Source organism: Penaeus chinensis, chromosome 12 (genome assembly GCF_019202785.1).
Source record: "Penaeus chinensis breed Huanghai No. 1 chromosome 12, ASM1920278v2, whole genome shotgun sequence".
NCBI classification, from domain to species: Eukaryota; Metazoa; Arthropoda; class Malacostraca; order Decapoda; family Penaeidae; genus Penaeus; species Penaeus chinensis.
Genome location: NC_061830.1, coordinates 19,366,663 through 19,379,972, shown reverse-complemented (window position 1 = coordinate 19,379,972; position 13,310 = coordinate 19,366,663). Strand labels below are relative to the sequence as shown.

At 42.3% G+C, this 13,310-nt stretch overlaps 1 protein-coding gene across 11 annotated transcripts in view; it reads left to right on the top strand.

Moving 5' to 3' along the window:
- The window catches only part of LOC125031324 (homeobox protein cut-like), a 347,203-nt gene that overhangs the window by 331,541 nt on the left and 2,352 nt on the right, over positions 1-13,310 (top strand). For 8 of the 11 annotated variants that reach the window (XM_047622025.1, XM_047622019.1, XM_047622021.1 and 5 more), the window contains 6 exons: positions 4,902-5,030; positions 5,203-5,332; positions 6,493-6,597; positions 6,829-6,995; positions 7,120-7,260; positions 7,672-13,310. The exon at positions 7,672-13,310 is cut by the window's right edge and continues 2,352 nt beyond it. In XM_047622025.1, coding sequence (XP_047477981.1) covers positions 4,902-5,030; positions 5,203-5,332; positions 6,493-6,597; positions 6,829-6,995; positions 7,120-7,260; positions 7,672-8,922 — 1,923 coding nt within the window. In that variant the 3' untranslated portion in view covers positions 8,923-13,310. The remainder of the gene's footprint in view (positions 1-4,901; positions 5,031-5,202; positions 5,333-6,492; positions 6,598-6,828; positions 6,996-7,119; positions 7,261-7,671) is intronic. The other 3 variants (XM_047622016.1, XM_047622024.1, XM_047622023.1) reach the window with 3 other exon arrangements.

The following is a 13,310-nucleotide window of genomic DNA, read 5'->3' as shown; positions in this document are numbered from 1 at the left end:
GCCGTAATCAGCTCATCGTATTGGTAACCGCGGACAATGTACCTATACTCAGGAACCAGTCGTTGGCTGCGGGTCCACTTGAAGAGGAATCCGTGAATCCTGTAAATGCGTGTTTTTTGGCCGTCCCTGTTTCTGATTTATCTTCTTTGTTCTCCTTTTCGTTTTCCGCCAACCTTAATGGTAAGGAGCCCCGTTTTTTTTTTTTTTTTCTTAAACTATTCGCCGAGTCCGTCCCCTGCGTTTCACTGGCATTCATTTAATTGGCATTCGTCAACTTCAAGACACATGGGTTGATTAAGGTTAATTGTGCGGCCGAAAAGACGTTTATGGGGAAAGTTAACGATGCAGTGAGGGCCGAGTGACTGATTCATTGCCGATTGATTGGTTACGTATGGGCCGAGAAATTAGCGCTTTTATCGCCCTTCGGAATCGGCTACTTTATTATCGTTTCCTTGTTCATTTTATTATCTTTTAATTATTAATTTCATTCTTTCGTGTGCTCGATACCTTTCAAGACGGTATGATCAGAATTAGAATTAGCATAGCTATGCGAACGATTCTACAGAACTCTACATTAGATGAGCGAAATTGGCTTAGCAATAATGAAGACGATCGTGATAAGCACGAAACGCAGAGTAAAGACGATCTCGCCATCCGACTTGAAAAACCAACGAAATCCACTGACAAACCCTTACGAATACCAAGAACTCTCCGCATCACTCCGCACTCCACGGACGGCGCTTGATGGTGATTCTTGCCACAAATACCGAATCAGTCGGGGAAGAACTGACGGCTACCTCCCTTTCCCTACTTTTCCGCGCGATGGGATTAGGGCTGTCGTTAACTACAATCCCCGCCCGGCTGGAGGAACTTCTCAGGTTACCGTGCTTGCCAGAGTGGTGTAATTCTCGAAAGGACATATGCAAATCCTTCTTCTCGGTGCATTGACAAACAAGCTTGCTGACTCATGCAAGCACACATGACACATGCGTATAATGGTGTACACGCACACACTCACAGTTATACACAAAACATGGTAAGTTAATCAATTGGGCTTGTGTGTATGTGTGTCTGTGTATGTGTGTGTGTGTGTGTGTGTGTACACTTGGCTATTTGTTGATCTAAGACTGGGGCAATGAGAAGACGTGAAGGCAAGGCGTTCTGAATTATTATTATTGTTATTTTTTCCCACTTTGTTCGATCGTATATGTTTTTTTTCTCCTTGTGTATTTTTAAGGGTTGGTGTTGGGGGAAATGGGTTTTAGGCTCCCGCGGCAAAACAAAAGACAAACGAAAGAGCAAGGCATGAAAGACGCGCCGGGAAAAAAAATGTGAGATGTAGAAGACTCGGAGGCAGCTATAAACAAACAAGTGCAGACAATTTAATGCTGAGCCGTTTCTTATCATACGCTTTGGTTTACGGCGAAGAACATTTAAATGGATGGGAGAACAAGAGCGTCTTTTCAACAGCACTTCCTTGTCACGTTGTTGCGAACCGCCCCCCCCCCCCTCAAAAAAAAAAATCGGGTAGCGCCCGCGTGCAGCAAATTCCTTCACTTGCTGTGGTAAACATTACATATATTTGCATACTTCCTCGACCTTTGAATCACGCGTCAAAGAAAAAAAATTGTGTACGTACAAAATGCGGACGTGACAAAATCATGTGAAAACCATTTGGCAAAATGACCCAGCTCCTATTTAGGCCTTTATAAGAAGAAGAAAAAAACGAAAACGGGCGCCAGCCAAAATATCAAGCACGCAATTAACTATCAGCTTTAAATATCAAACATTTGTGCCGGCCAGACCTTGCCAATATTTGCATAGTTTCCCTCTCCCCAGGTGGTTTAAATTAACGGCAAGTTCACGACACGCTGACAACACTATCCCGCAACTGTGAAAAAACGCGACAAACTTGTGTGAGTCGGACGTCTGTCGAATCGTGCACTTTAACGCTTGCGGGTGGTCTAATCGGCCCCGAAGCTTGGCCTTAATTAGTACTGGCCTGTTGATGGCGGTGATTTATTTACGTTCGCCTCTGTTTTTGCGGGGCGGCTTTTGAAAGTATTTGTTTGATTTAGTTAGGCTAATGTCGGTCATTCTGTCTGATTGCCGCCGCGTGATATATAAGCGCGGGAAGGTCATATGGTATTCGCGTCTCGTCGCCGCTCCAATCATTAGGAACTTGCTAGATCCCGTCATATTTTTGGGTCGCCGGCCCATAATCAGTGACATAAGATATTGATTACTGACTCAGAAGATCAAAGAATCGAGAATCAAAGGCCCGAATCTCAGTAAATCACCGCATAAAATAACAAAAACGCACCGGCTTGCGAAACCATTCGGCAGTTGCTCCAATATATCAGCCGCCGCTCGTGATAGGAAAGGCAAATGAGGAGAGATTGCGGGACGACGGAGAGGAGAAAGATGGAAAAAGAGATAGAAAAAGAAGAGGAGGAGGAGGGACAGAGTGATGAGAAAGGAAGTGGCGTAGGAGGTGGAATGGAAATTATCGTAAATAAGATGTAGGAAATGCTTATCCAATTGTTGCGGTAATATTTGAATGGCTATAATTACAACAAGGAGGAGAGCCAAGCTTCACCCGCCTAACGAATTTACCTGCCTACCACACGGGCCTCATTAGCAGAGAGGCTCCGGTTATAAACACAGGTAACTCTTCGCGAGCCTGCCTATCAGCGGCCGGGGAAGATAACGCTGCTCTTTGCCAGCGCGGTCATCGGCTGGGCGTCCTGGGGCTGGTTATGCGTGGAATTGGTAGTGGGTGAGAGATACGTGGATGTATATGTGTGTGTGTGTGTGTACAATATATATATATATATATATATATATATATATATATATATATATATACACTATACAGATACATACACACATATATATTACATATATATGTGTGTGTGTGTGTGTGTGTGTGTATGTGTGTGTGTGTGTGTGTGTGTGTGTGTGTGTGTGTGTGTGTGTGTGTGTGTGTGTGTGTGTGTGTGTATGCGCGTGTCTGAATCCATATATATATATATATATATATATATATATATATATATTTATATACATACATAAATATATGAATGTATATACATATATGAATATATATGTATATATACATAGATATATGAATATATATATACGTATATATATACATATATACGTTTAAATCTGTTAGTTTTCATAAATGCAAAGGCTAAATCCGGGCGGATGAATACTCGCTTCAGTCCACCTTGTCTGCCTGGCATATGTGGGTATTCTCATTAGTGCTAAACGAAGGTTCTCCTCACACTAGGAGAAACAGGAATGTCAGATTAAAGAGATTATTTAATTAAAACGGTACTGAAGCACAGCATTGAGTTGCAGACGCGATGGTCATCCTACAGCGCTTTGGAGCGACAGCGTCTCTGCGCCCGAGTCATGTGTCCCGCTTTTCGCTCTCTGTAATTCCCAGGATTTTGATTGTTAATATATATGGTTAAAATTTTATTAATGAATCTCATCATTAGGTACGCTACATGCACTTGATAAATCCCCGAGTAACATTATGTTAATCAATATGGGGAGTGATTATCATCCCAACATAATGTTTACGACCTATAAACGATTAAGGCTAATTAATGCAATCCAAACCTTAAAGCACACGTAAATAAGGGCTGTAACTCCGTGGCATTTAATCTGATGGCCGGGACGAGACGCGGGAACCCTCGCAAGATGCCATGCATGCTTACCGGATGTGCGATCAAAACCCCCAATGACAAGCGACGAGGAATTATGAGCCGTGTGTAATTAGAGCCCAAGTCATATTATAACCTGACAAATTTTATGGTGGCATACGTCCCTTTACTTTGACGAAGTACGGGGAGGGGTGAAGGGGGGGAAGGGGGCGCGTAGGGCGAGATGGAACACCCGTTGGAAACCACGTGGAGATGGGGGGGGAGGGGGGAGAGGGAGGGGGGAGGGAAAGGAAGGAGGAAGAAGGGGAAGGGAGAGGTGGAGGAGGAGGAGGGAGGGAGGGAGGGAGAGAGGGAGGGAGGGAGGGAGGGAGGGAGGGAGGGAGGGAGGGAGGGAGTGAGGGAGGGGGAGGAGGCAGGGAAAGGGCGCGACGCGGTTTTACTCGAGTGTGTGCCGCTTCCGTTGCTCGAATTGCAATAGTAGACGGCAAGGGAATGCACAAGCAGCAGATGCCACCGCTGCAGTTCACCCCTGGAGTATTCTGAAGAACGTTGATCTGAGTTTTATCGTCTGAATATAACAGTAATTTCGGGTCGCTCTTAGAAACTCGAAATAGTCGTAGGAGCTGCTTGTTATTCCTAAACGTCGCTTGTTCAGTATTTTCCGTGGTTTCGTGTAAATGGTAGCTGCTGCGATTCTTTTATATAATGTTGATCAGCCATTTTATAAAGGAACATTAGGTTTATTGATAATTATCTATTGGATCATACTAAGCTCTTTAAGTAAACGTTCAAATCCGAGTATCCAGCCTCACAGCTTTTATTTCCAACTTATCAGTTTTATTCACTTATTTATTCACGCACTTATTCACATGTCTCCCACCCACTAAGTCGTTGACTGGTTTCCTCGACACAAGTGAGTCAAGCGTGTGTCATTTACCCTTCTGAAGATGAGAATAAATCTTCCTATCATAGCTCGTTTTTTTCCAATCACCGCATCCGGATTAGTCGTCCGTCCGAGGATTACTCACTCACTCGCATCGCCTTCACTCACCAGAAATCTTATTGGACCTCGCTTACTCATTTCCTCTCGAGATAGCCAGCATGTGGAGTAAACTGCAATTATGCATTTTTTCTTCGTTTTATTCTCCCGGGCGTATCATTTAAAAGTTATTACGTAGTTTGGTAGATGATTTGACTAATCCCTTCTCTTTTCTCTGTTTTCAGGTGAAAGAACAGCTGAGTCAGTACAGCATCTCACAGCGACTGTTCGGGGAATCTGTCCTCGGGCTGTCCCAGGGCTCCGTCTCCGACCTCCTGGCTAGACCCAAACCGTGGCACATGTTGACACAGAAGGTAAGAGTAAAACGTGCTTATTATAACGTTCACTTCATATATTCCATTGTTTTCCATTATTTTATCCCTCCCCCATTTATTCCTTTCCATTATTTTACCCCCCTCCCCCCCTCACAGAAAAAAAACTAAAAATATTCATTCATATTTTTCTCTTTTCGCCATTCCTCCGTAGGGCCGAGAGCCATTCATCAGGATGAAGATGTTCCTTGAGGACGAGAACGCCGTGCACAAGCTGGTGGCCTCGCAGTACAAGATTGCCCCCGAGAAGCTGATGAGGACCGGAGGATACACAGCCCCTCCCCGTAAGTGTGTGTGTGTGTGTGGTTGTGTGCGCGTGTTTCTGTCTGGTTGTATTTGTGTGTGTGCGTGTTTGTGTCTGTTTGTATTTGTGTGTGTGCGTGTTTCTGTCTGTTTGTATTTGTGTGTGTGCGTGTTTGTGTCTGTTTGTATTTGTGTGTGTGTGTGTTTGTGTGTGTTTGTGTGAGGGTGTTTGCGTCTCTTTGTGTGAGAGTGTTTGTGTTTGTGTGTTTGTCTGTGTACGTCTCTGCATAGATTTACGTTTGTTTATTGTAGCAGTATGATTTTTTTGATGATGCATATACATGTGTACACACACATACACACAAACACACACACACACACACACACACACACACACACACACACACACACACACACACACACACACACACACACACACACACACACATACACATATATGTATATATATATGCATACACACACACACACACACACACACATATATATGTATATATACGTACATACACACACACACACACAGACACACATATTTACACTGCATAATGTATGTACGTATGTATGTATGTATGTATGTATGTATACGTGTTCGTATGTATGCATGTAAGCATTGCATACGTACATAAACACGCTTCTTCTTCAATTCTTTTCCTTTCCCTTCCTTTAACATGCGCGTGGGCTTCCGTGTGTAAGATGCCGAATGGAAGTGTGAGATTGTATAATATTTCTCTTTTTACATCTTGTATCTTCACACGTAGCTTTACTTTAGTGTTATCTAACAATCTTTACCATCTAGTCCTGTAATCCCATTTCTTTTAAAACCAAATATTGACCGATATTCATAGCTTGCCATTATTGCAGACTTAACTAATGCCTTAGAATTTTTCAAGACCTGTCCTTTCTCTTGCATGGTCACCACTTTAATGCATGCGAAATCTTAGCCATTTAACTCTTAGATGAGCCAGCAGTGGACACCTAGTTCATATGTTTATTGGTAACGTAATTAAAAACACGGAGCTGTAACGTAATAATTCTTACCCCAGTCTCATTACTTTCTGAAATTTTCACACAACTCATAATTGATGGCACAGGTTAAGACAATTTTCTAACATGTTATCACCGCTATGCACCCCTTGTCCCAGGAAAGATTTTTAACCAGATTCCATTTACTTCCATTTTTTAGTGTATTTAGTCGGTGGTTGTCCACTACCCGGTGGGTTAGCTGCCCCAGGGTGTCTCCCAGGGGGGTTGTCCACTTCTGGCTCACCTACCCTTCCATCATATACAAGTAAGCATAAAACCTGCATCATCAAGTGTGAGTGCTTAATGAAGCATATCCTCTTGTTTAGTCGTCATGCTACTACAATCTATCTTGCCATCAGCTGCAAAAAAGACTCTCTCTGCTAATGTGTCACATTTCAATGCCATTCTCTGGTGATTTAAGAGAGAGAGAAAGTATAGAGAAGAGAAAAAAAGGCAACCGCTAACTCGGGTTGTTCTTCCTCCTCCCCTTACGCAGCAGGGACCAGCAAACCACACCACATGAAGCTTCCTGCAGACATCCCGAAGAGCATGGAGTCGCCTCTTCCTCCCGTGGGCATTCCCCCGTCCCTCGGCGGCCTTCCACTTCCTTCGCATCCCATGTCCTTTGACGCCAGGATGCCGATTCTAGACCCTCTAAGGAAGGTGAGTTACAAGATAATATGAGATTACGGGCACAGTTTGTGTTTGTGTTGTTTATATAAACAAGATATTTCATTAAGTTGTAAATTTTCTGAATTAATGGTGTATTTTTCTTATGTTTTCCCAGGCTGGGGTAGGCGGGCCGCGCGTCCCTGGACCAGCAGCTCCGTCAGTGTATGAGATGGCTGCCCTCACCCAGGACCTTGACACACAGGTCATCACCACCAAGATCAAGGAGGCTCTCCTTGCAAACAATATTGGCCAGAAGGTAAATGCGATTTTGTTAGTAGGTTAAAAGACTGTAATCATGGTGCTGGTGTTGACATTACACACACACACACACACATATATATATATATATATATATATATATATATATATATATATATGTATATATATGTATATATATATATACATAAATATATATATATAAATATATAAATATATATATATATATTTACATATATAAATATATTTATTTGTATGTACATGTAAATAAATAAGTATATATATATATATATATATATATATATATATATATATATATATATACATATATTTATGTATGTATGTATGTATGTATGTATATATATATATATATATATGTATGTATGTATGTATATACATATTTATTTTTATCTAGACACTGATTAATCATTTATTTATTTCTTCCTTGTAGTTGTTTGGCGAAGCAGTACTGGGCTTGTCTCAAGGTTCAGTGTCTGAGCTGCTCAGCAAGCCCAAGCCATGGCACATGCTCAGCATCAAGGGACGCGAACCTTTCATCCGCATGCAACTGTGGCTCAACGATCCTCGAAATCTTGAAAAACTTCAACTGCTGAAGAACGAACGACGAGAAGCCAGCAAGCGACGACGCGCGCTGGACCCGACGGCCGAAGTATCCCAAGACTCCCAAGATATATTCCAGGCACCTTCTCCTGGTGGATCATCCAAGAAGCAACGGGTTTTGTTCTCAGAAGAGCAGAAGGAGGCCCTGCGCCTGGCCTTTGCACTAGACCCCTACCCGAATCTGGCAACCATCGAGTTCCTGGCACAAGAACTCCAGCTCTCCACACGCACAATCACAAATTGGTTCCACAACCACCGAATGCGACTCAAGCACCCGAGCAGCCCCGGTGGAGGAAGCTCACCCAACCGTGATATGCAGCAGCCACCAGCAAACCATCCACAAGGCCAGAGTTTCGACCCCATTCACTTCCGCCTCCTGCTCTCGCAGCGACTGATGGAACTGAGGAAGGAGAAGGGCCTGCCTCCAACGCTACCTGGCCTCGGCCCTGGCCTGCATCCAGGTCTGTTCTCGCACTTCCCACACCTGGGTCAACAGGACCTGGGCAATCCCCGCCTGGACTCTCTCGGCGGTGGTCTTGACCTTTCTATGAAGGGAGAAAATGACTACGACGATGCTTCACTTGTTGACGAGGATTCCAACATGTCCGGTGGCATGAGTCCAAGTGGAGGAGGACGTTCTGAAGGGGAAGACGGTGATCGTGACGGCCGAGGAGCCCCCTCTCCCCTCCCACGGACCTCTCGACGGAAGCCCGCTGCCCCACAGTGGGTAAACCCATCGTGGGCATCAGGTGAGGGAGGTAAGGAGCGCGAGGTTATTATAAACGGCGTGTGTGTCATGCAGACAGATGACTATCGTCTAAGGGAACAGGAAACAGTGCGCATTGAACCAACTCCAGTAGATGAAGCCAACCGCAACCGCTCTTTGAAGGAGGAACAGGAGGACGAGAACGAGGAGGAACAACAGCCAGCCTCCACACACCCACCTTCCCCGCGGCCAGACACACTGACAGAGCCAGTCACATTGCAGGAGGAGGAATCCTCTACCTTGCAGGAAGAGCCAACGCCCAGTCAAGAGGCTGTCAAGGAGGAGACGGACGAGGTTGAGGAGGAAGAGGCGTGATGCTAGCATCTGCCTAAAACGACGCTTTTGGATTCCAGAGTTTATCCCGTTGTTCTTAGCGTGTTATTGTTCGTGCATTATACCAAATGTTTCGTCCTATCGGCAAGTGGCGAGCTTCGCTAGGTTGGATGATGATGCCAAGGCGCTGTGTCGCCGGAGAACCACGTGGAATCTCTTAGGCACATTGTGGGCCTTTAAAATCACAATTTAGACTCTCAAGTCATAAGTCCTACAAAATGTCAACCTCTGTTATTTTATTATGAAATGTTCGTGTGTTTTACTTGTTAACTTGTCTAAAGATTTGTATATATTTCCCAAGTTTTTGATCAAGCTCCCCTTAGGTTAGGTTACTTCAGGTATTTAGAATGCCATAACGCTGAACTGTTCTCTGCTTGTTGCCGATGTGACAGTGGTGGGAACTTTGCGCAGTGCTTATCGCGCAAGGACTATACTTGACCCCTGATGGAAGGCGGTCTCTGAAAAGAAAAGCAAAAAAAATAATAATAAATAATTAAAACACGGACGTGATCGAACAAGTGAAATGGTCGAACCCCAGACCTTGCAAAGATGTATGCCCATATGAAATAATGATATTCATGAGATTTTTCCGGTGAACCCTTCATTGACCAAATAGTACAGAGTAGAACCAAATAGTACCCCTCTTTCCCCGAGTGAGACTAGCAAGTAACCATTAAAAATATTTCTAAGAACTGTGGCTTGGGTACTGATAAATCTCCCCGCATGACCCAGCACACGTATGTTCGAGACTGTTAGTTCTAGTCTTTTATTTCTCAACTAATTTCACTTTTTCATTGTTCAATCAATAAATAATGTTAAAAAGAAATGTCCATCTAGTCCATGGATTCAGCATCGGTCATCCAAGATTAATGTGATCTCTCGCAGCCCTTCATAATGTGTTGAAGTGAATCTAATCCGCTGGCTTCAGAGTGCAAAGAAATGTGCAAAGAAATTCCAAACGGCAACAGAAACTAGCCCCGTATGAACCCCGAGACAAGCCATGTTCCGGCACATACCGTGTATATAGTTGGCCAATGAATGATCGATGCACACGAAGGAAAATGTCAGCAGAAGGATAACCTTAAACCCCATTGGTCTATTTCTATACATATATTCCCTGAAGATGATTGGCCCTAGTTATATAGGAGACCCACAATTGGCTTTGTTAAGGGTTGGACACTTTGGTGCCCGGGGACTTCCGTACGGCCAGTCAAGAGCGCGTAAGACATGGGCATTACTGACAAAAATAAAATGGTAAATAAAAAAATACATATGAGCGTGTCCTAATACGTGTCCGGATACGCAATAGTCGTGACTACAAGAGGGGCATGTTTGAGCTTAAGTTGTTATTGGTTGTAGGGTTTAAGAAAGAAAACTGGTGTTAGTGTGCAGAGTATTCAGGTAATCGAGTGAAATTTATTATTATTTGTATTTTATTCGTTTTAATATTCGGTCTGTACTTTTGTGTTTATTACAAAATGTAAGAAAAATAATGATGATATGGTGATAGCCTACTCGAGATCGTCTGTGACAATCAACAACAAAATGATGAAATCAGAAACGTTATGACCTTTATTAAAAGTCGTGATTTCAACTTTCACGGATATATTTTTTCCCAGCTTCTGAGAGAATCATCTGGACATCTGACTAATAGTAAGTTCAAACATTACAGTATTCGGTGTCTGTACCACTACACATTCCAAACACGTAAAAGAGAGAGGAAAAATAACATAAATCATACAAATAACATAATCCATTTGCTATTATAACATTAATTTTGAATCGCTTATACCACTAAAAAAATACGGCTAATAGTAGAGTACTTGAACACATCACTCTCCCTCACAGTAGAGTCCGTCGTGGGCCCTCCTCTCCTATACCCCCCCTCCCTACGCTAGAGGGGGAAGGGGTGGGGGAAGGGGGAGGGATCACGGCTCCGAGAACTATTGTGGTGGATGGAGAGTGACATTTGAGATGGTCTTCCTCGCCAAACGATTTGTTCAAATTTTCCATGTGACCGGTAATGGTAATTGTGTCTGGGAGAGATTTTTTTTTTTTTTTTTTTTTTATGTCGCTTTTTGTCGTTCATAAAACGCCACAGGGTCAGTGTTTACATGTTTTTTTTAAATCCTTTAGGTCATTATTAGAATTCGATTTTTTATGTTGACATCCAGCTGTAAATTATATACGTAATTGCTAATATATGTACGCATATACACGTGTACGTATGTATCAGTATTCAGACGTGCTGTCGCCGAAGTGCTATCTTACGTCACATCGAAGCACAGCGGATAAACTCAATTACCATGATTAAATTATTACAAACTTTTCCTTGTGACAATCGAAGTCTAACTGGCCTGACTTCGTTCGACAATCTGCCCCCCCCCCCCCAACCTTTCCTTCGACAGGAAAGAGGGAATTATAAGAATACCTCAATACTACAATTTTTAACAAAGGGACAAGTTCCGCTCGCTGATCAGCCATAGGCATTCGGCCATAGAAACATTTAGAGAGCAGGGACAACGCATAAAAACGAATTTGTGTGAAAATCAAAATCCATTTTTTTTATTCACTTTTCCCCCCGACAGAATTTTAAACACAAGCAATCACATCCAAACGACACTGCTTCACTTCAGACTAGACATTCTTTCAGTAGCATATTTTTGTTATTCATACTTCCCGAACTTGCAAAAAAAAAGTAATGTCTTTATCGATGGCCAGTGAACCGAATCCCGTGTTTGTTCGCAAGTATGACGCGTTGATATGCTAATTTTGCTTGGCTACATCCATCCCATATTTATGGATGTGGAATCAAGCTTACATAAGTGATTTATGTTTTCCATTTGTAGTGGGAATGAGAGTTATCCTGAATGACGCGCTGCTAACCTGGGATAACGATCTGATGCAAATTTTGATTCGAAATATGATATGATTTGCATTTTTGGTTCTCTCTCCTTTTTTCTATTTTTCTTTTTTTTTTCATTTCCGAGAAAAATAGCTTCACACCATACGGGACGAGATTACTTGTTTCTGAACTCGAGGTGGCAGGATCCATATCTGTTTGGCTGAAAGACGATCCCGTGAAAAGGATTTTATGTCCGTGAATAACTTCATTGGAATTAGTATTATTATTATTATCATTATTTTATTACTATTATAACTATTATTATTATATTATGATTACTATTGTTATTATCACCACAAATCATAATTTTATTACTACTGTTGTTGTTAATATCATTATTATTATTATTTGTATTATTTTTATTAATTATTATTATTATTATCATCATCATCCTTATTATCCACTGTTATTATCGTCCATTTACCATAAATTGGTAGCATTACCTGAATACGTCTCACGTTAGCAACAGCATGATGTTTGTTTAAGTAGGAAATTGTTTTTGTATATTAAGTTGTTCGTTGGTAGAAGCCGCGCCGGCGTGAGACCCGGTGTGTTGACAGTGCAAGTTACCGGTGAGCGGCGTCTGATGACGTCATGGGGACATAAGTCTCCCCCGGTTATGTCCTCAATCTGTTTTGTTGTTTAAGGTACTTGTACCATAAAAGTCACCCAGTTTTAAAAGTACCCATAAAATTCTATTCGTTGATTTTTCACATATATATAGTTGTCCTGGAGAGAGCGTGGTTGATGATGACATGTAGTGACTATCAAGCGGACGAGGTTCACAGAGGTGCTGCAACATGAACTCTATAGTGGAAGTGAATGACAAATCGACAGGGCTTTCCATAAGGCTAATATCTCGTTGTAGAGCGTAAGGAATAAGACTTTAAGCTAATTCTGGATTTCCTATGGGTCACGTGTGAGGCGTCCTGTGAACGCCGAGTCACAGGTGAGGTTGTAATCCCACGAGAAAAATCTAAATCATGTGGGGAAAAATATAGGATTTCCCTCCCAGTGGAAGCAGATGTTGCATGTAAATTATTATATATTTACCCTGAAAGTAATATTTCTTTTTTTCTTTCTTTTTTATTCGAATGTTTCTCCTTCTTGTTGTACTTGAAGATAGTTAATCTGAACGGTGATCTCGCCAGGTGTCGGTCAGAGCTCAAAAGACCCGATTTTCTGTGGGTTGGAACGAGCGTCTGTGAGCGGCAGTCTGTGAAACGTCTGTGCATTTCCCATTCATCGCAGGGATAGTCCAGCTAGGTGTGATCTGAAGCGTGAAAGCTGCTATTAAATGACGAATAAAACTGTGGCTGAGCTGAGCGTTCTGAAATACACAAAGCGATACCAAGTTTCACCATAAAGGTTTGGTGACTGACAAGAAATAGTTAAACGATTTAGCAGTTGTTGATTTCGTCAGATACATCTCGATAATCACAAGTTTTTATTTATCAACTGTACT